General features: G+C 54.1%; 3 protein-coding genes and 2 non-coding genes across 5 annotated transcripts in view; 4 read left to right on the top strand and 1 right to left on the bottom strand.

The window, feature by feature from the left end:
- The first annotated feature begins 36 nt into the window (after positions 1–36).
- On the top strand, positions 37–6,359 carry TSR1 (TSR1 ribosome maturation factor). Its single transcript, XM_059829167.1, has 15 exons — positions 37–136; positions 214–317; positions 654–870; positions 949–1,083; positions 1,643–2,070; positions 2,359–2,518; positions 2,844–3,001; positions 3,301–3,503; positions 3,955–4,117; positions 4,247–4,357; positions 4,714–4,846; positions 5,266–5,382; positions 5,673–5,813; positions 5,939–6,013; positions 6,111–6,359. Exons 1-15 carry the CDS (start codon positions 37–39, stop codon positions 6,287–6,289), a joined length of 2,424 nt encoding a protein of 807 aa, XP_059685150.1. The 3' UTR covers positions 6,290–6,359.
- Positions 3,573–3,665, top strand: LOC132319230 (small nucleolar RNA SNORD91 family). Its single transcript, XR_009484480.1, has one exon. It is a non-coding gene; the product is annotated as a small nucleolar RNA SNORD91 family (small nucleolar RNA).
- Positions 4,909–5,000, top strand: LOC132319231 (small nucleolar RNA SNORD91 family). Its single transcript, XR_009484481.1, has one exon. It is a non-coding gene; the product is annotated as a small nucleolar RNA SNORD91 family (small nucleolar RNA).
- A 605-nt stretch (positions 6,360–6,964) lies between the features above and the next one.
- On the bottom strand, positions 6,965–9,194 carry SRR (serine racemase). The gene is made up of 7 exons (XM_059829406.1): positions 9,027–9,194; positions 8,630–8,765; positions 8,263–8,366; positions 8,067–8,186; positions 7,896–7,970; positions 7,467–7,676; positions 6,965–7,179 (listed from the first exon to the last, which is right to left on the bottom strand). Exons 1-7 carry the CDS (start codon positions 9,192–9,194, stop codon positions 6,982–6,984), a joined length of 1,011 nt encoding a protein of 336 aa, XP_059685389.1. The 3' UTR covers positions 6,965–6,981.
- Positions 9,195–9,306: 112 nt separating this feature from the next.
- The window catches only part of SMG6 (SMG6 nonsense mediated mRNA decay factor), a 114,529-nt gene continuing 102,977 nt past the window's right edge, over positions 9,307–20,858 (top strand). Inside the window, exons 1-8 of the mRNA XM_059829166.1 lie at positions 9,307–9,400; positions 10,466–12,227; positions 14,288–14,480; positions 15,189–15,299; positions 16,041–16,147; positions 17,279–17,357; positions 18,962–19,072; positions 19,733–19,945. Of these exons, the coding sequence (XP_059685149.1) occupies positions 9,307–9,400; positions 10,466–12,227; positions 14,288–14,480; positions 15,189–15,299; positions 16,041–16,147; positions 17,279–17,357; positions 18,962–19,072; positions 19,733–19,945 (2,670 nt within the window). The remainder of the gene's footprint in view (positions 9,401–10,465; positions 12,228–14,287; positions 14,481–15,188; positions 15,300–16,040; positions 16,148–17,278; positions 17,358–18,961; positions 19,073–19,732; positions 19,946–20,858) is intronic.

Here is a 20,858-nt window from a genome sequence, read left to right as displayed (position 1 = left end):
CGGGCGGAAGCGCTGAGGAGGCAGCGAGGAGGCAGCATGGTGGCGGCGGGCGCCCACCGTCCCGGGCCGCTGAAGCAGCAGAACAAGGCCCACAAGGGCGGGAAGCACAGCGGGTCTTCGCAGCGCCGCGCTGGAGGTGAGGCGGGGCGGGTTCGGCCGGGTTCCCCGCCGGCCCTGCGCGGCGTGGCCCGCCTGACCGTTCTCTCCCCGCAGGCCGCGTCTCCGTCAAGACCCAGCCCCGCCGGCGGCTGCGCGAGCTCAGCAGGGTGGACCGGCGGCACCAGGCGCTGCAGCTCCGACGGCAGCGCAAGGAGGCGGTGAGGGTCCTGGGGGAACTGGGCGGGTTCTGATGTTGCGGGGGGAGAGGGAGACGGGTCGGTTCGGGTCATTGCGAGGGGGCAGTGGGGACCGGGAATCGGGCTGGGGTGAGTCTCGATGTGGGGACGGAGCCAGTTTGGGTCTTTCTAGGGGGGGTCAGGAGCTGGGCCAGGGAGAGGAATGGGTGTCTGGGTCAGTTCAGGTTGCAGCAAGCGGAGCATTATTGAACCAAGCAGGTTCGGGTTGAGCTGCAGAGGGATCCGCTCTTGATCTCTGAGGGGCGGGATAGGAACTGGATTGCGGCCAGGATTCATGCTCTGCAGTTGTGCCTACAGGTGCTGGCGGAGAAGCGGAGCTTGGGCAGCAGGGACGGGCCCCCGCACCTCGTGGTTCTGGTGCCACTGCACAGCAGGGCTGCAGCGCACAACACCTTCCACTTGCTGCAGAGCCAGGACTCGGCTGTTGTCCGTGCAGATGAGGGGAGAGCCGGTGGCTTTGTGCTCCTCTGCCCCCGGCTCAAGCAGCGCTGGCGCTTCATAACAGCACAGGCAGGTGAGGAAACGCCATTGTTGGTGTGATTTTTGGCTCTGTACTCTGGCAGCCCCAGTAATGGAGATGTTTTGCGTGCAGGGGACCTTCACAGTGTCTTAGACTTGGCAAAGGTTGCCGACTCCCTCCTGTTCATTCTGGATCCTGCAGATGGCTGGGACAGCACGGGGGAGCACTGCCTCTCCTGCCTCTTTGCACAGGGGCTCCCCAGTTATGGTGAGCGAGTGAGAAACATTAAGGGCTTCTAGCGGGGTACAGATCGAAGGGGTGCTTGATGAGGGTTTGCTGTTGCAGTAATTAAAAACTCCATATGTTTATAGGTGATCACAGGTCTTTGATTGCTCTGTGTCTGAGCATAGATCAGTTGGGTGAATGCCATTCTTGTGCTGCCTTGTTGTGTTACTACCCTGGTGGGAGAGTGCTGGAGATAAAAGGGGTGTTCTAGGTTTAGGCCTCTGGGTGCGTGGTGGTGGTTAGTGTAACAGTTATTCAGGCGTGCAGAGCAAAGGGATTCGTGTGCTTTCTTGCTAAGTTTAGTTCCTGGGTCCTTATCTCCATGGTCTCATTTAGTCTCCAAATCTTACCTGTACAGACAGGCTTTTCTGTCCTGATTGTTCTTTTGAATGAGTGAAACTGCCTTTGTAACTTGTGGTGTGAATCTATTGTTTGGTTATTTGGGTTGCTGATATCCGAGTTTGTGTCAATGCTTGGTAGAAGGGGGTATAAGAAGGTTTACCATCTGATCCTGAACTCTGTTCTATGCGCTGCTTGGTAGCTCTTGCTGTCCCAGGGGGCACTGACTTGCCACCTAAGAAGCGGATAGATGCCAGGAAGAAACTTGCCAAAGCCATTGAGAAGCGCTTTCCCGAGGCCAAGCTCTTTCCCCTGAACACGGAGCAGGAGTCCTCACTGCTGCTGAGGCACCTCGCCACCCAGAAGCAGCGGCATCTCGCTTTTCGGGACAGGCGGGCTCACCTGCTCGCCTATGCCGCTGAGTTTCTGCCCGGTCAGGAGAGCGACCTGGTTGGGACCTTGAAGGTGTCCGGCTTTGTTCGGGGACAGACTCTGGACGTGAACAGCCTGGTGCATATTGTGGGGCATGGAGACTTCCAGATGAGCCAGGTGGATGCCCCCCCCGACCCCTTCTCTTTGAACCCCCGAGTGGTTAAAGGACAGAAGAGGAGTCAGGACATGGAGGTACAGGTGTGTGGGAGGTCAGGGCTTTGCCGGTCCTGTTAGAACACGTTGTTTCTAAACTTTCATCAGGAAAATACAACTGGGTGTGTGTGGTTAAGGGGGGGTAAAGGGAGTTTTATCAAGAGAACCAGCAGGGCTGTGTCTGCCTCTGAGCTGAGATTCCTTGCACGTAGCATGTAACGAATGTTACGTTACGGCATAATGAATGGGCTACTGGAGGGAGTTTCGCTTCAGACTGATTGCTAGTTTGAGTTAGGTGTATTCACAGCTGGGAACTCTGCTCTTGCCCTTCAGGATGACTCTGTAAATGGTACCGATGAGATGGAGGAAGATGTTAAGGTCCTGATGAAGGCAGATCCAAACAAGCAGGAGTCTTTGCAGTCAGAAGTGGTTCCTGATCCTATGGAAGGGGAGCAGACGTGGCCTACTGAAGAAGAACTGCAAGAAGCAGAAGGTGAGTAGCAGCAATACATGTGTACCTTTTCCTTGTCCCTGTTAAGAGGGTGTTAGAAACCCTTTGTCACTGGGATGGCTGTGAAGAAATGTGCTAGTTGGGAGCCCAGGGCTTCCATTTCTAGTCTCATCACCTGACTGCCAGGCTGCGTGGTTTGCTGGGCAGTTAGCAGGGTTACATTTTAGCTGCGTTTTCTGGGCCTTGACGAATTCTGTGCTGGGAAACAACGATTCTGGTCTAGAGCTGATGTTGGCTGTCCTGGTGTAAACGTTGCTGAGGGAAAGGTGAATCGTTCCTGTATTAACTATTGGTGGGAATCCTACAGCTTCTCTGAAGGCAAACAGGAGGGTGGTGAAGGTCCCCAAAGGCACGTCCAAGTACCAGGCTGCCTGGATTGTGGATGATGGAGAAGAGAGCAATCAGGAAGATGATGATGAAGATGATGATATCGATGATGATATGATGGAAGAGGCCATTTCCCAGGTACCTCCAAGAGCTAATACTGCAGGTGACCTCCAAGGCGCTATTGCATATCCTAGGGCAATCCTGTCTTTCTGGCTTGTTCCATGCAAGGGCACAATCCAGGACTTGCCTGGATTTCCATTGTTAAATGTCTTACGTATATTGTGTTGCTTCCTTAGCCTGTTAGGTACCGAAAAGAGGGACTGTGATGTAGCTTGGGGCATAATTCAAACAGTGCGAGTCCACACAGGGTTTGCGGTGCTGCGTGGACATAAACAGGGCGTGTGTGCTCATGGGCTCTGTGCTGTCCTCTGTGTCAGGAGGGGGAAAGCAGTGAGGAGGAAGAGGAACCTGCAGAGGAGGAATGTGAGACCATGACCATTTCTGAGTGCTTGCGGGATGATCAGTATGATGAGAAGGTGGAGGAAGATGAACAGATGCTGGAGAGATACAAGCAGGAAAGAATGGATGAAATGTTTCCAGATGAGGTGGACACGCCACGTGATGTACCTGCCAGAGTCCGGTAAGAAACAGAATGCTGTGCTGGGAGAGGAGCTGGAAGGTGCTCTTCTGTCTAGTTTGGTGAGACAGGGCAGGAAGCCAGTGATGTCTTAGCCGTGGTGTCTGAACCTGGCTGAAGGACTCTTCTGAAGACTCACTCCTAGGCTCTGAGGCTTCCAGGGGAGGCACTAGTTTGGGGGCAGTGGGTGGGCCTGGGCAGCTCCATGCGGCAGGGAGAGCTCAGTCCTGACCTGGAAGAGGGAGAATGGCAGAGCCCTGATGCAAGGGTAGGTTGTCTGGGGACTTGGCTTCTGTTTCTAGCTCTCCCTGCACTAAGATTTTCTCTAAAAGCTAACGTTTGCTTTGCTCCCTTTGCCATCTCTGAAGGTGTGAGTCCCTGCAGATCATGGAAGGTGCTGGCCAGACACCTCGATTTGTGAAGTAGTTTGTCTTTCCTGTTATCTGTCCTTTAGGTTCCAGAAGTACAGGGGGCTGAAGAGCTTCCGGACTTCTCCATGGGACCCCAAAGAGAATCTCCCAAGGGACTATGCCAGGATTTTCCAGTTCCAGGACTTCTCCCGAACCAGAAAGCACCTCTTCCGGCAAATTGAGAAAGAGGAGACTGAAGGAGCCTCGGTAACTCCCTTTTCTCTTGCTGATCTCTTCCCCTTCTGTGTTCTCTTGCTCCTAGCAGGAAGGACTTGGCAGGGCGGTGGCTGAGTTCTCTATTGAGAGAAGCATTCACAAGCGATCCTTTCTTGGCAGGTTGGCTGGTACGTTACACTTCATGTCTGCAATGTCCCTGTCTCAGTGATGGAGAGCTTCAAAGAAGGGAAGCCCCTAGTCCTGTTCACACTGCTTCCCCATGAACAAAAGGTGACTAAGTACAACCCTGCTGATATCTTGTAGGTGTGCAGCTCCTTGTCTGATTCCCTCAGGCTACATTGTTTGGAGAGGTTCTGGCTGCAGAGGGTTTGGGTTGGTATCTGCCTGCATTGTTCGCGTTTCGAAGTAGAACCCTCCCTTTGGTCGGAGCAGGCTGAAGCTGCCACAGGTGTTTAGGCTCAAGTGTCTGAGCCTGGCTGAGGTGTCTGCGTTGGTGACCAGCGGTCCTTTGGGAAGCCATTGTCAAGGGCTTTTGTCCCTGCTGCAACGTCCCATTGCTTTCCGCTCTGGCCACCATTGTTTGCCAGCCCTGCTGTCAGCCCCTCACGGTGCTGCCTCTCCTGCAGATGTCTGTGTTGAATTTCCTGGTGCGTCGGCATGCGAGCAACAGTGAGCCAGTGAGGTCAAAGGAGGAGCTGGTCTTTCACTGTGGGTTCAGGCGCTTCCGAGCATCCCCCCTGTTCTCCCAGCACACCTCAGGTTTGTGAGGGACTGGTGGGGTGGGCATGGGTAGGTCAGGAGGTGGGGCTGGGGTTTCTGGGGAAGGAAGCCTGTGATGCCTTAGCCGTGGTGTCTGAACCTGGCTGAAGGACTCTTCTGAAGACTACTCCTAGGCTCTGAGGCTTCCAGGGGAGGCACTAAATAGTGGGGAGAGGAAGGGCTTGGGCAAGGTGGCTCACTGGTCCAGGCAAGGTGGTGGCAGGCTCCATGCAGTGAGCTGGTAGCTCAGAGGATCACCTTCATTCCCAGATACTCTGTGCCAGCAGAGGAGGGGTGTGCGTGACCTGTCTTCCTAAAGTACAGAGTCTGTTTGCCAGGAAAGAATGGGCTCAGGGGGGTTTCCCAGAGCTCTGAGGACTGCTGCGGGCCTGAACTTGATCATTGCTGTTCTGTCCTAGCTGATAAGCACAAGCTGGAGCGTTTCCTGCGCCCGGATGCTGCCCTGGTGGTGACTGTTTATGCTCCCATCACTTTCCCTCCTGCCTCAGTGCTTCTTTTTAAACAGAGAAATAATGGTAAGTTGCTGAGGAAGTGGTGTCTGGGAAACCAACGTTAGCCGGCTGTTCCCATACCCCATTTTTACAAGTGCATCTATCCAGAAAGTATCATTTGAAAAAGCTGTCCCCTTCGTGCTGTTTGAGAAGATTAATGCATTTCCATCCCCATTATCACTGGCACCTTTGTCCCTGCTGTGGGGTTGCTTTGGGCCTGGACCGTTTTGGGGCAGGGTGCCGTGGTGGGGGCGGAGGTGATGGATGCACCTTCTATGGCGCTGCCCTGGTGTGTTAGTGACTCTGTCTTGCAGGAATGCACGACCTCATCGCCACCGGTTCTCTGCTTTCTGTGGACCCAGACAGAATCGTCATCAAGCGGCTGGTGCTCAGTGGCCATCCTTTCAAGATCTTTACCAAGACGGCTGTCGTGCGATACATGTTCTTTAACAGAGGTACAGCCCCTCTCTGTGTGGTGGGAAGAGGGGATGCGGAAGCAGAACTTCGTACCCCTGCAGGAGCGGTTGTGTTGGTGCAGCAAAGCCTGTTTCTTACCTGCCTTTCATGTTTTGATCCCCAGAGGATGTGATGTGGTTTAAGCCAGTGGAGCTGAGGACAAAGTGGGGTCGTAGAGGACACATCAAGGAGCCATTAGGTAGGTTTGATTCTGTGTTTATCTCTGTGATGCTGGGCAGGATGTGGTCCTCCTGGGCAGGAGAGACAGCTCATGGCCTCTTCTGCTCTCTGCCTAGGGACCCATGGTCACATGAAGTGTCACTTTGATGGACAGCTGAAGTCCCAGGACACAGTGCTGCTGAACCTCTACAAGCGTGTTTTTCCTAAATGGACTTATGATCCCCATGTTCCAGAGCCTGTGCCGTGGGTGAGGAGTGAGAGTGCGCTGCCAGTGCAGGAGGTGGAAATGGAATAAGTCTTCAGCGTGGCTAATGCAGTTTGTGCCTTAGCTCCCTGGATGCTGTTCTCAGCCCGTGCACAGTGAGGACAGCACTGATGTCTTGGACGTATTACTGCTGGGGTCTGTACAGGGGCAGCTGTATCACCAGCTGCTGCTCAGGTACCAGCTACAGCTATTTATTTTAATGGAAAATGTTTTAAAAAACATCTGAGTGCCTCTGTCTTGGTGGTGGCCAGCTGTGGAGGCCAAACGGGGAGGCTGTGTGCACCCCTTCTCTTGTGAACCCTGTGGCCCACTGGGGCTGTTGTCTTTTCCTCCTGCCCTGCCATAGCAGTGGGTCTGGGGATGTTGCTGTTTTGAAGACAGGAGTTTGCTGGAAGTTACTGTTGACGCTGGGAAAGGAAGGCGAAGTAGGAGGTGGGGAGAGTGCCCAAGTGCAGCTCACTGGAGGCCTGTCCCAGAGCAGGGCGGCTGGGGAGGGGAGAACAGGCAGTGCTTTGCTTCCAGGCCGCCCCCCGAGCCCCCCAGTAGTGACCCTTTGCTTTGGAACCAAGCTACTCTCTGCTGTAGAGACCAACACCAGCTTCCCTTGTCTCTCCACAAAAACTTTCAAATGTTTGGGGTTGTTCATCTGTTTTTAGTAGCACACAAACCAGACTGTACCAATTCAGCGTGAGGTTTCCGTTGCTTGAGACACCGCTCTGTTCTCATTCTGCTTTCCCAGGGAGGTCTGTGAGCCAGGTCAGGGAGCTCAGGTCCACGTTTCCCCCACACAGCACGATGCAAACGTTCTCCACATCCCGGGGGACTGCCTGGAACTGCTCCGAGAGCACGGCCGCCACTCCCACACCCGCTGTTGGCTCAATCAACAGCTTCATCCTTTCCCACACCAGCCGCGTGGCTCGCTGTAGGGACAGAGTAGCAGCTGTCATCCCAGCAGCAAGTACAGGCTGCTCCAAGGCTGCGGAGGGCAGTGTGCGTGCACATCTCTCTGCAGTGCTCTGGGAAGCGGGAGCAGAGCTTCCGCCAGCCCTTTCCAGCTGGAAACAGTGTGGGTGTTGCACAGCTGTGGTGGTGTGCAGGGGCTTGTGCTGCCCTGGGAGAGTGTAGGGGTGAGAGTGGAGGGGCAGAGCATGGATGGAGGCAGCTGTCTGCTGGCAGCTACCGTGAGAAGGGAGCTGGGAGCGTTTACCTTGATTTCTTCCTCCGAGACTGTCAGGACGTCATCAACCAAATCCCTGATGATGGGCCATGTGTTTGGTCCAATGCTGGTTTTAACTGCATCTGCGATGGTATCCGGCGGGTGAAGGTTGGGGGTCAGTTCCCCTCTTACCTTGGACTGGTAACAGTCGTCTGCGTTGCATGGCTCAGCAGCAAACACTTTCACATCTGGTCTCAAAGCCTGCGGAGAGCATGAGGAGCCACTCGGTTTAAACTAGTGCGTGCCTGTCTGCTGTTGCTGTGCACACAGGGGGCTGAGTACGCCATGCTGCCGTGCAGACCCCAGGCACACAGATTTCCACAGCAGGATTTCCACAGCTGCTGCCTGTCTTTGGGAGCTGTGCCCTTCCCACAGGGAGATGCAGCCACTGCTTCCCAGACGACTCGTTGCCTACTCTACCTTGATGGCAACTGCTATTCCTGCAATCATTCCTCCGCCTCCGACGGGAACCACCACTGCATTTACTTCGGGCGCCTGTGCAGAAAGGAAGTGTGAATGCTCTTTTTTGCTGCTCCCCTGCCTGCGAGGAGCAGAGCCCTGGGCCGGGTCCGGGCTGTGCGTTTCCCTCACCTGCTCCAGCACCTCCAGGGCGATAGTGCCTTGCCCCGCCATCACCGCCAGCTCCTGGTTGGGGTGCACCATGATTCCTCCTCTCTCCTGGACTACCTGAGCTGCTGTCTCGGCTCTGGACTAAAGGAAAGAATGCAGATGGTCGCCCCTCAGTCTCGCTGTGCCGTGTCTCTGGCCGGTCTCTCTCATGCCTTACCTTGTCACTGGGCTCGCACGGCACCAGTGTGGCGCCGTAGGTGCGGATGGCAGCTTGCTTACAGCGTGGGGCTGTCCGGGGCACCACGATGTAGGCAGGAATCCCTGTGTGACAAACAAGGAGCCAAATCCAACAGCCAAAACGCTGCAAGCAGCCAGTTAGCGCTGCAGGAGTGACACATTCACAGCCTGGGCTGTGCCTTGCCTATGCTAGGTCCTGTTCAGGAGAGGGACACCCCTCTTCTCTCCAGGGCTGGCAGAGCTGGGCACCTGGAGCTGCCTCTGCCCAGGAACCAGCTCTGCCTTTACCCCTGGCCCTGTGGCTGCTGCCCGGCTGCTCTCTCCAGGATGGTTGGGGTACGCGTTACCTTCTGCCTGAGCAGCGCAGGCGAGCGCCTGGCCATGATTCCCGCTGCTGTGCGTCACAACGGCTTGGGGCAGCCCCGCTCCGCTTCGCTCGCTTTCCTCAACGAGGCTCCTGACTGCGTTCAGGGCACCGCGGATCTGGAAGGGAGAGCGCAGCACCCTCGGTGCTGCTGCCCGGGAGCTGGGCTGTGCGGGCAGGGGGGGAATCGCCTTCCCTGCAGCCTCCCCCGGGCCCTGGGAAGCGGTGCAGCCCCCGTGCAGGGCGGCAGAAGCCACGTCTGCTTCGAGGGCTGGTGGGTGCTGGTGGAACGCGAGTTTCTCCGGTGCCAGAAGCGACCTTTGCCCCGAGACTGGCCGGCGGCCGCACCGGGGCCGTGCAGCGCCGCTGTCCCCGCGCACCTTGAAGGAGCCGGTCCTCTGGAAGAGCTCGCACTTGAAGAGCAGCCGTCGGCCGGCCAGGCGGTCCAGGCCCCCGCTGGTGAGCAGCGGCGTGCGGTGCAGCCGGCCCCGCAGCCGCCCCTCCGCCGCCCGGATGTCGGCCAGCGCCAGGCGCGGCGGCCCGGCCATGTGCTCGGCGCTGCGCGGCCCGCGACACGCAGGGGGAAGGCGCATGCGCGCGGCGCTGCTTTTTGGCCCTGCGCGGCCGCCGTCCGTCCGTCCCGCCCCCGGCGGAGGGAAGATGGCGGAGGGGCTGGAGCGCGTCCGCGTCTCGGCCGCCGAGCTGCGGGACATGGTGGCGGCGCAGGCCCGCGCCGCGACCGGCGGCGGACGAGGTGAGGGGACGGCAGGGACCGGTGGGGCGGTGGTGGGAGCCGGGAGCCGCCGCTTGGGCCTTCCCCCCTCCCCTCAGCGGCACCTGCCCGGGGGCGGGCCGGGCCCCTCGGCCGCACCGCCCGGCTGGGGCTGGGGTGGGGACCGGGGCAGGGCCGCCGCCCCGCTGGGCCCGCGTCGCCCCGGACACGGTTGTCGCCGGGGTGAGAGCACACAAACGCCGACGCGCTGAGAACAGGGGCCGCTGGGAGGCTGCGGGGCGCCCGCGGCGAGCAGCGGCAGCCGGCGCGGCTTTGCCCCGGGGTCAGGTCGGTCCTTGCCGCCCTTGGGGGCCTCTCTGCCGCCTCCGGGGCCGAGCCCCTGGTAGCGGTGGCTTTCGCGTGGCTGAGGTTCGGTGGTACGGGCTGGTACAAGTTACTGACAAGAGGAGGAAGTTGAGGAAATGCAGCGCGTAACAGCCCGGCTTTGGTGAAACGTTTAATTACGTGTGGTGCTCTGTTGTCTAGGCGGTGTTTTCTAAGGAGGTTTTGTGTAACTACAGTTACAGAGGAGCAGAGAAACGTTACCGGGTTGCGAGCAAGGGGCGAGAATGCATCTTTGACGCCAAACGATCTGTTGGCAGAGTGGGGGGCTGTTGGAGACAGCAGCACCTGCAGAGAGAAAGGCTCCTGCACCAGCGGCAGGCAGCTGCTGCTGAAACCTGTAACGCTAAAACTTTATGCCTGGTACTTGCATATGCGTGCTTCAGTCTTGTGCTTTTTCGGATGCTTTCTCAGCTTGCTGGCTCTTTGAGGCAAAACCATTGCGGGACGTGTTTTGTGAATGAATCAGGCTAAGGATTTGGTCAGCGTTGTTATACTTTCTCATTTCCTACTCTTGCTCTGTGATTTCCTGTAAACCTTGACAGAGAATTTCAGATCCGTTCCCTTGGACCTGCCCTGAGGGCATTAGGCTCTTTGCCCTTACTTAATATTTCTCCTTGAATATTTGTCGTGATTTTTTTTTTTTTTTGGTCCTTGGCTGGTTTGTGGTGGGAATAACTTTCTTCTGTCTATTTTTTTCCCCAGAAAACATGAAGGAAGTGAAGGAGCCAAGGCATCGCAAAGACAACAGGCGCCCAGACCTGGAGATTTACAAGCCTGGCCTCTCCCGGCTGCGGAGCAAACTTGTGCCACCAAAGCATGAGGCCTCAGAGAAGGAGAGGAGCAGAGCTGAGGAGGAGAGTGCCAGCAACAAGGGCTCTTTGGGAGGAGGGGCTCCAGTCACAGAGGATTTTGGCAAAGGTGATGGCCCCAAGCAGAACGGTCCTTCGCAGGAAAATGAAGAGACAGAGACTAAAGGTAGTCTTCAGAGCCAGGAGAACTTGTCCAAGCAGCCCGCTCCAGATGAGTGGTGTCCCAAGACCACCAGGAGAACCAAGAAGCCGGACCAGCAGATCTACCAGCCTGGGAAACGCCTGCATTCAGCTGCTAAAGAACCAGTCCTGCGGTCAGCTACTGATGAAGTCACCGGTAAGATGGAGCAGCTGCAAGTCGAGAGAGATGAAGAGACTGAGAAAAGTACTGGAAAAGACAATAACAGGAAAACCAAATCAAGCAAGGAGGATAGAGAGGGGAGCCAGGCAGGAGAAGGAGTGAAAGCCTCAAGGGGAGAAAAAGGAAGACGAATAGAGCGAAGCGACAGGGTAAGGAGAACAAGTGACGAGGTGATGCAGGGGAAGCTGGGCTCTACCAAACGGTACTCCCGTTCTGACAAGCGGCGGAGCCGGTACCGCACCTGCAGCACAAGCTCAGCTGGAAGCAACAACAGTGTAGATGGAGCCCCGCTCGTAGACAGGGTGGAGAGGCGACAGGAGCGTGCCAGGGAAAGAATACGCCCTAGGAAGCAGCTCTCTGCATCCTCCACTGACTCCTTGGATGATGACAGAATTGATGAGGCAGAAGCGTATGTCTCCATCAGGAATTCGGACAAGAAGAAGCGTTCAGAGCAGAGTCGAGCTTCTAGGAGTGAGAGCGAGTGGAGCAGCAACGGCAGGGAAGTCAAGGGACCCTTTCGAGTCACATTTGACAGCAAGACTATGAACAGGGATATCAGTCTGGCAGATACAGATAAAAAAAAGCCCCTGAAGGCGTTTGTTAGTTGCAATGACTCAGAGGCTTCGGAGGCGAGGAGCCAGAGCAGAGAGCCCCAAGGGAGGGGCCGTGGGATTCTGTTCCTGCCTGCCAACACAGACCTCTCTGCCAGTACCGCAGGCTCCCCCGAGCCCAGTCACCCTGGGCCCAGGCTGCTGCTTGGCGGTGCTGGGAGTAAAGGCCCCCGAAGCAGGGGCCGAGGTGGCACTGCTCGCCGTCTGTGGGACCCGAACAACCCGGACCAAAAACCCGCCCTGAAGAGCCATACAGCTCAGCTCCACTTCCTAGACACGGATGATGAAGTGAGCCCTACCTCCTGGGCGGAAACCCGCCAGGCCCAGACGTCCTACTATAAGTTCCAAAACTCTGACAACCCCTACTATTACCCTCGGGCCTCCGGTCAAGGCCCCCAGTATCCTTATGGCGGGTACTCCCTGCAGTATCCTATGGGTCCAAGCAACGGTGTGTACCCAGGAGCCTATTACCCTGGGTACCCCGGCCAGGCGGGGCAGTACATGTGTGGTCCACTCCCTCCGACTCCTCTGAGTCCTGAGATGGAGCAGCAGATGCGGAACATGCAGCAGCAGGAGCTCAGCAAACTCCTCCGCGAGGCTGGGAATCAGGAGCAGCAGCTCAGCAATCTGCTTTCCAGAGACCGCATCAGCCCAGAGGGGCTGGAGAAGATGGCCCAGCTGAGGTTTGTCACTGTGCTGTAGAGGGGTGTGTGACCAAGTCATTTCCAGGGTGAACTGCTACCAGAACTGTTATCCAGAGAACGGTGCTCCTTGGCGATCTGGTAGACTGGAGATATTGATGTCTTGGAGACTGGGAGATGTGGCAGTGGCTCGCTAGCTTTTGATGTGCTGGGACTGTTTGTCAGTGGTGTGTGGGTATCAGAAGGAAACTGTGGGCGAAGATATCTCATTTGCCTGGGCTGGGAGCTAAGCCGTGGCTTCTTATGGTTGTGGAATGCCTTGCCTGTGTCACAGGGATGCAAGGAAGCAGGACAAGCACCTGCTGCAGCTCTTGGGTCCTTCTTACTCTTGCTGGAGCTGGTCTCTCTCAGTTCCAGTGCTCTCATGTGCTTTCAGTATTTGCTGGCAGACTTCTGCTTTCTTACCTGTCCTCAGTTATCTGCTGTCTGATTTGCATTGTGGGCTTCAGGGGTGGCAACTGTTGGCTTGCGAAGCGTTGTGTGGGTTCCTGGTGCTGTGTAACAGTGACAGCACCTTTCAAGCGCTGGGTAGTTTAGCTCTTGACATCACTCAACCCTGTGACATACGGCGGTCCAGTGGGAGTAGCCTTGTGACGCCAGCTGGCGAGAGGGAAGTGACACTGGTGCTCTAGAGGATAGTTAACACGGATGTAGCAAGTTTCTACTTGGCATCTTTCACATTTACTTGCGACCTCTGTGTCTCTGGGGCTTCTCTGGAGACTTGTTTTCAGGGCTGACTGGCAGCAAATCTAGCAGGTGAGCTCATTTCAGGGCTTGTTCTGTGTTTTAGGGACTTGCACTATAGACCATAGGGTGGGATATATCTGCACTTGAAACAGCACTGGAGGCTTCAGTTCTTCCTCAAGGTGTCAAGGTCACCCAGAGCTGTTGTCTGGAGGGAGAGGGAAGACTGTGCAGTGCTGTTGTGGCCTGTGTGAAGCACCCCCCTGCCCTGGGAGCGTAGGCACAGTTGTCCCCGTCCCTGCTGGCAGTGTCCATCCACCTCGATGTGTCTCCTGCCTGTGTCTGAGTGCGTGCTGCCAGCCTGTCTTTGGAGCTGTGTTGGGGCTTTTACATCTAAGTGCTGCTTATCAGATGTCCACCTGCAGAAACGTCTAATTCTCTTGGTTGGTGTTTGTGCTGTCCAAGAGTGTGCGTGCAGGATTTGGGGACTGTGGGGTAGGGCAGCTGAACCATGCTCTGTGCTTTGCACGGGTACCCACCAGCATCCTTCTTTTATTCTGCTAGACTCTTCCAGGCATTGCCACGTGGCTTTGCTCCAGTCTTCACCATCTATGCTGTTGCACTGTTTTCTGTAGGGCTCCAAGCATTACAAGGGATAAGGCTGCCAAGGCAGCAACAGCTGAGGATTCCCTTTACCATAAACTTGCCCCATGTATTGCAGAGCTGTTTCTAGCCTGCAACTATTTTCTTAAATTCAGGGGAGGAATTCTGCTCCAGTGTCCAGGCAAGGCTGTAGGTAGCTGGCGAGGGGAATGTGATTTCTGGGACTCTGAGGTTTTATTTCCTTCAGGTGTGATGTTCCCAGCTCTTGTTCATTTTTGAGGAATTGTTTTAATGGCAAGACCTCTCCTGCCCCTCTGGCTCTTTGTGTGTTTGTTCCTGGCCCTTAATAGCCAGACTTTGTACTCAGAAGGAGCAGAGCCTGGCAGCGCACAAGCTTTCTCTGCGTTAGTATCAGGGGACACTTGAGCCTTGCTGTTCCCAGTGGCTGAGCTGTAGCAGAGCTGCTTGCTCTTTGCCAGGCCCTGATTCATTCTGATGCATACGTACAAGGGAGATGGTCCTTTCAGATTTGCCCTCCTGGGAGCAGGAAGCGTGTTTGAAGGCAACAGCTCCCATCTCCCTCTGGGACACGTGTGGAAGCATTGATTTGCCGTAGCGTGCGAGCCGGCTGAACTGCTGACGCCTCGTGCTTGCGGGCTGAAAAGCAGCAGGTGGCTCAGCACATGTTCCCTGGCAGCCCAGGCCCGGGCTGGGCAGTTGCTGTTGTTTTGACCGCTGATTGTGTTTCGCTGTAGGGTGGAGATGCTACAGCTGTACGAACGGTGCATCCTGATGGATATCGAGTTCTCCGATACCCAGAACGTGGACCAGCTGCTGTGGAAGAATGCGTTTTATCAGGTGATTGAGAAATTTCGGCAGCTTCTCAAGGACCCTCAAGGGGAAAACGCCCAAGAAATTCGGAACAAACTGCTCCAGCTTCTAGACGAGGTAAGGATAGACAAATATCCCCAAACTCCACTAAACCTTTGGGTGGGATTGGCTGGTGTTTAGAATGGGATGGCACAGCTGGACAACTAGCCTGCTTGATCCTACTCATATCTCTGTGTGCCTTAGGCCATGCTTGTGCAAAGAGAATGCTCAGACAGATTATGATTTAGTGTAGCAGGTGTAGGTCCAGGTGGACATTTGTTATAATTTAAACCAGGTTTGTTTTGGTGTGTTTTATGTTAATTCAAAATTGATTTAAGCTAAAATGAAATTAATGCCCTGAAGTGGAAATAAACAGAAGCATTCCTGGAGGTGTTTGTGCCATCTTTATCAAATTTGCTTAAAAGTCATTCCATTAAACTATGCAGCTCAGTTTACTCTTTGTAGAAGGTAGGCTGACAGATCCAAGAGGATGTGTTTTATAGAATTAGGTTGGTGAGAAGGGACTGCTGGAGGGCTTTAGTCCAACGTCCTGCTCAAAGCAGGACTCCTCATACACTACATCAGGTCAGTCTTGATTTTTGTCTAGCTCAGTCTTGAAAACCTCTGAGTTTGAAGATCCCCCAACTTTCTTGTTGTTTTCTGAAGAGAAACAGCCCAAACCTCAGGGAGAGGGACCACCTTTCTTGCACGGGGCAGGGATAGGGTGGTGATTTTGTGCTCATCATCAGAAGGATTGTAACATCCAAGTATGTGTGTGTTTTGCAGGGCACTTCTTTTTTCGATGGCCTACTCCAGAAGCTGCAGGTGTCATACCAGTTCAAGCTAGAGGACTATATGGACGGGATGGCCATCCGCAGTAAGCCTCTGAGGAAAATGGTAGGTTGGTTTCCTCCTGGAGACTTCTTATCCTGTTAGTCGTATGCAATATGCTGAACTCAAATGTGCTGCCCTTGCCAAGAGGTAGGCAGCTGTAGTCTGAACAGATGTCAATATGTTTGCAGGGAATCTTTCTTAGCTGTTAGAGAGCTTGTTGAACCAACTCTGGTGCATTAACATTTCTTAGCTTCATTTGCAAAGAAGAATTTTTTTTGTACCAGCTCTGTGGCGAGGGCTAATAAAGGGAAAGAAGCATCCGAAGGTTCCCTGGCTTTGCCTTAGATATTGAACATCTCTTATTTCTGTCCGTGGAATCCAGAATAATGAACAAGGAAAGCTAACAGTTGTGCTGCCTCCCTGACACTTGACAGCGTATTGCCCTGAGCTGTGAGTGCAGGTGCGAGGGACAGCTGGGAAAGGATGTTTTAGTCCAGCTCTGTTCCCAGAGAGATGTGTTTGGCTAACAGCTGTCCTCAAATTGGTCATGGACTGAACAACTGTCTTCTGGAGAGAGATGAGATGTTGTTGTAAGAGAGGAGGTGTTTAGGGGATTGGCTTGCCCCTACAAATGCTGAACCAGTGCCACAGAGCCTTGTCGTTTCATTCTGCTGCCCTTTTGTGAGACCTGCAGTGTGTCAGTGACCTCCTCTTAGCTCTCTACAGTCCCTGTGTGCTCGCTGGGTCTGCAGGTGAGCCAGGGCTGCACAGGTCCTGCATGATGTACTGAATGCTTCTTTCCAGGTGAAGTATGCGCTGATCAGTGCTCAGAGGTGTATGATTTGTCAAGGGGACATTTGCCGATACAGAGAACAAGCAAATGACACCGCAAACTACGGAAAGGCACGCAGGTATTGTGTTCTTCACTGTAGCGCTGAGCGCAGCTCTTCCTCTATCTACAAGGGACATATCTCATTTCACGCTTAAACTTGCCTCTAGCCAAAGAAGTCTTTCCATGCCTTTTTATTGTATTGCAGTCTGGTGAAGCTGAAAGATGTAGCCTAGACTGTTTTGCTGTCTCGGAGAACAAGCCGGCAGATCCAGTCATCCTCTAGCCATCTAGTGTGGAAGTTGTCCTGTGCTGATCCTGCAGCAGGGAGGATTTATGCTGTTGAGGCTGGCAGAATGGCTGTTGTATTTTCTGGTAGCTTCAGCTAGGAGAGGTTCCCATATGTGTCCATATGTTCTGTCTGCATCAGGAGTTACTGGCACTTGTTGCTTGCTGTCACTCTTGTTTGTCTGATGTTTTTTCTGGAGCAAAGTCTGGTGGCCGGCAAGTGAGGCCAGCATGGGGGATGGAGCCCCGAAATCTGTGGAGATTTGGAGAGAACAGGGCAGGGAAGGCTGCCCATTTTGGGATCTGTGGATGTCATGGAGTATGCTGGTATCTCAGGGAGGCTGGGGGGAATATAGTGGGTGCATGACGTGTCTGAATGGTGTTGATGGATCTCTGTGGCATGATATAAGCTGGAGAGTGGATAATACAGTTGAGGGAAAATAGGAGAATGGAGGGGTGAATGGACTGCCACTGCACAGATGCCTCTTCTCTTGGGATGATTAAGTATCTTGGAATATACTGGAAACGAGCTAAGCAACAAGAAAAGTTTGGTCCCAGCTGCCATGGAGCTAAAAAGGGGACTGGGAGCGAAATGTTCCCTGAATAGCCTGTTCTCTGTGACTGAGGCTGCATGGGTGACAGCGCTTGCTGGATCTGAGTAAATGCTCATCTTCAGGCTGAGCCAAGAACATTTCCTCTATCTGCCCCTCTCTCTTGTCTTGTGCCCTGACTGTGCCTCTCCAGGCCGGGTGCAGGCTCGCTGCCTGTGCATGCTCTTGCAGGCAGAGGGCACTTGTGCCAAGGGCCTGTTCCCTGTGGGACTGCCAGCGCTGCGCTGTGAGGGGAATTCTGTGCCCTTAACAGCAAGGAAGGCAACCTGATGTCCTTTTGGTAACTCTTTCTCTCTGGTTCTTCCCTTCCTCAGCTGGTACCTGAAGGCTCAGCAAATTGCTCCCAAAAACGGCCGCCCGTACAACCAGCTGGCGCTTCTGGCCATCTACACGGTAAGAAGCTCATCATGCAAGGATGTAGCAAGCATAGGGAGAGCCTCTGGGACGGCTATGAGATTCCGTCTGGCGGAGAAAGGCATTGTTTAGGGCAGTGCTCCCAGATGTCATTTTTTTAAAAAGAAAAAAGCTGATGGCAGGATGTGCTGTGTGGATTCCAGCTGCTGTGGGTTCGGGCAGCTTTGTTAGATACGTGCTGCTCCCTCAGGCTATCGGCATTTTGGGGACTGTTCTGTGGGCTGTTGAGAGTGCAAAAGTTTTCAAAGTGGGTTGCGTTTAAAGTTTTGCACGAGACTTTTGTGCTCAAGGCTATTCTGCCATCAGGATGCTGTTTCTGTTTGCCATGTCTTCATTGAATCTGTGGGCACTGGTCTAAGTGACACGCACACACAACTTTCTTAGGTTTCAGTTTAGCTGACTACTCCAGCCGTGCAGGAAAACTTACTTCAAGGAAGATGTGACAGCAGATCAGGACAAGAGGAAGTGGCCTCAGGTTGCGCCAGGGGAGGTTTATACTGGATATTAGGAAAAATTTCTTTACTGAGGGAGTGGTGAAGCAGTGGAAGAGGCTGCCCAGGGAGGTGGTGGAGGCACCATCACTGGAGGGGTTCAAGGAACGTGTGGACGAGGCACTGTGGGACATGGTTTAGTGGGCATGGTGGTGTTGGGTTGATGGTTGGACTTGATGATCTTACAGGTCTTTTTCAACCTTAATGATTCTGTGATTCAGATAATGGAAGCATCAGGCTTCGGAGCTGGTAGGGATCTGCCCGTTTGCAACACTGAAAGATGCTGCTTTAAAGCAGAGTAGTTCAGAACTGCAGGGTTCAGAAGCACATTTCCTTTGTGGCTGGGAATGACCTTTCTGACTCCCAGTGTGGGGCTTGGAGCAGCAAAGTGTCCCACCCTCTGCGGTGGTTTGTAAGGCCAGGAGCATGTGGGTGAAACCCTAAATGGCTGTGTCTCTTGTAGCATAAAGACTTGGGGGGGTGCCTTCTCATGGTATTCCCTGTGGCCAGCCTGTGGGAGAAAAGATGCTGAGAAGTTGCTCGAGCCTGAGGGGATTAGCCCAGCAGCAGGCTGAGGTGAGGGGGACGTCCTGCCCCACCACTGGCAGGAGTCTGGCAAACCATCCAGTCTTCCTGGGCCTCTGTTCTTTGTGAAACTCGTGGAGTCGTTTCCATATTCGTGGTAATGTTGAAAAGGGTTATTTCCTGAACTGTCAGGAATTCAGTATTTATACTGTTGTCCTTTACCATGATGTTTGCTGAGAGACTGTTTTATGTGAGCCTCTGGGTTGATGGTTTCTGTAGCAGCCTTTGGGCTAAAGCAAGGGAGTCTGCAGGCTGCGGTGTCACCTGCGCTCCCTCACCCTGGCAAAGGGCTTGTGCTTTGTGCTGGTGGTTGTGCGTAGTTGTGAATGTGGATGGAGAGTTCAAGGTCCTGCTTGTCATACTGTTTGTTGGCATGTCTGTCTGTCCCAGGCAGTATAGAAGGAGAAGGCAAGTGTATTGAGGGACAGGGAAGGTGAAGTATGTGGGAGCTTGGCTCTGAATGTCCCAGAACGAGTGGCAGCTCTGAGTCTGGTTGTGTTTTTGCAGAGGAGAAAGCTGGATGCTGTCTACTATTATATGCGCAGTCTGGCTGCTAGCAACCCCATCCTCACAGCCAAGGAGAGCCTCATGAGTCTGTTTGAAGAGACAAAACGCAAGGTGAGTCTTGGAGCTGGGCTGCCGGATGGTGCAGCTGCCTGTGCTGGCCCTTCTGTACTGGAGAGCTGTGATCCAGAGAGAAGGGTGATGGTGGCTTTTGGGCTTGGAGTGACCACTTACCTACTTCTAAGAAATTCCATGTTGGGAGTCAGATGAGAGGCACAGTCTTCAGAATTATGGTGTCGTTTCTGCCTCTCCTCAGACTCCTTTTGGGGTTGTTTGGGCAGCTGAATCTCTTGTTTCTGGGTCGCAAACTTGTAAAACAGCCAAGCTCAGCAAGGGCTGTAGGTTGCTGTGGTTTGCAGTATGGCCTTGGCACGTAACATGATCATTGCCTTATCCCAGAGGTGCCCCACAGGGGTGGACAAGAGAGGCTGCAGTCCCTTTGTGCCCCAGAGGGTCACCGCAACTCAAAGATAGAGCACATTGGCTGTCACACACTTCTAGGACTGGACACAGCTTTTCTTGTCCCAGGGCAGCTGGAGTCGAAAACCTCTCACCTGCACTGTCCTATAGTGTCACAAACCAAATTCTGGACCTGTCAATGAGTTACTGTGGTTCTGAAGCAGGGGGAAGAGCTAATTTCTCCGTGTAAATGAAAGGATATACTTTTCCTGAACTTTGATCTCTGGGTGATCTGAATCTGTCCTGTCTGCCTAGGCTGAGCAGATGGAGCAGCGGAAACATCAGGTGCTGGATCTGAGCCCCAGCCGCCGGGGGAAGGGCAAGAAGTCCACATTGCGACAAGTTGGAGATGATGCCACGCGGCTGGAGATCTGGATCCATCCTTCCCACCCCCGCTCCTCCCAGGGCCATGAGTCCGGCAGGGATTCTGAGCAGGACAACGGTCTTGGGAACCTCAGCCCCAGCGACGTGAGTACTGCAGGAGGCAGCAGTTGGCTTTGTTGTCATGTGTTTGGAATGCAGTGGAATGACACTGGATCTGTTTTGCTTTCCTGTTGCTAAATTTTCCAGTGTTTTGGCTTCCCCTATGGGAGCTGTGCCTGGGTCAGGCTGAGGAGCTGGTGACCTCGTGCCTCTCATGTTTAAGGCATGTTGTTACCATCCATTTCTTGGCAGCGTGTGCTGGCGTGGCTGATATGGAATAGGAGAGGCATAAGCAGAAGATGCTGTAAAATGCCTCTGCTGAGGGCTCTTAACTTGTGTGAGGTTGCTGGTGGGAAACAAGGTCAGATGCTGACGACCAGGGTTAACAGTGACCCTGTAAGCTCTGAGGCTTGTTCTGGAAGTGGGTCACTTGTCCCAGTGCCAAATGATCAGAGGTTTGCACTGGGAATGTGAAAAACGTGGTTTTAATTTCCAGTGTAGGTGTTATATTTGCAGTGCTTGTTCTGCTGAGAGGCTGGATTATTTCCTTTCTTTTGCAAGGATAAAAAAAATAAATAATTGACTAATGGTATCTCTCGTCAGTTGGTTCGAGCTGTGTACCTTGCAAGAGGAGCCTGAGTGAACTCTGTTTGTCAGGCACAGGAATGCAGGCGAAGGCAGCGGTGGTTGGGAGCTCATCCTCTAGGAATCCTTGCACTGCTTTGGCACACACGGCTTGCAAGAGAACTTGCCAGGGAGCTCTGGGCTGCCTGTCCTAAAATGGCTGTTAAGGATGTGAGTTTAGCAGAACTGGGAAGACCTTCTCCGCATACTGCGGGGCCCAGAGCTTCTCAGATACGTTTGCACTTTTATAACTAGTTTGTGACTTCAGCTGGGTGGAACTGGGGTGAAGTCTTGGAGCTTTGAAAGATAAGCTCTGGCACATTGCTGCAGCATT

This window comes from Gavia stellata, chromosome 25 (genome assembly GCF_030936135.1).
Source record: "Gavia stellata isolate bGavSte3 chromosome 25, bGavSte3.hap2, whole genome shotgun sequence".
NCBI classification, from domain to species: domain Eukaryota; kingdom Metazoa; phylum Chordata; class Aves; order Gaviiformes; family Gaviidae; genus Gavia; species Gavia stellata.
This window is presented reverse-complemented; position numbering and strand designations above follow the sequence as displayed.

Coding starts and splice junctions, on each gene's coding strand:
- SRR (XM_059829406.1), bottom strand. CDS start 9,194: ATGGCCGGGCCGCCGCGCCTGGCGCTGGCCGACATCCGGGCGGCGGAG. Junction 8,766..9,026: donor AGAGGACCGGCTCCTTCAAG/GTGCGCGGGGAC, acceptor TCTCCCTTCCAG/ATCCGCGGTGCCCTGAACGC. Junction 8,187..8,262: donor CGTGCGAGCCCAGTGACAAG/GTAAGGCATGAG, acceptor TCTTTCCTTTAG/TCCAGAGCCGAGACAGCAGC.
- TSR1 (XM_059829167.1), top strand. CDS start 37: ATGGTGGCGGCGGGCGCCCACCGTCCCGGGCCGCTGAAGCAGCAGAAC. Junction 3,504..3,954: donor GATGTACCTGCCAGAGTCCG/GTAAGAAACAGA, acceptor TCTGTCCTTTAG/GTTCCAGAAGTACAGGGGGC. Junction 5,383..5,672: donor TTTTAAACAGAGAAATAATG/GTAAGTTGCTGA, acceptor TCTGTCTTGCAG/GAATGCACGACCTCATCGCC.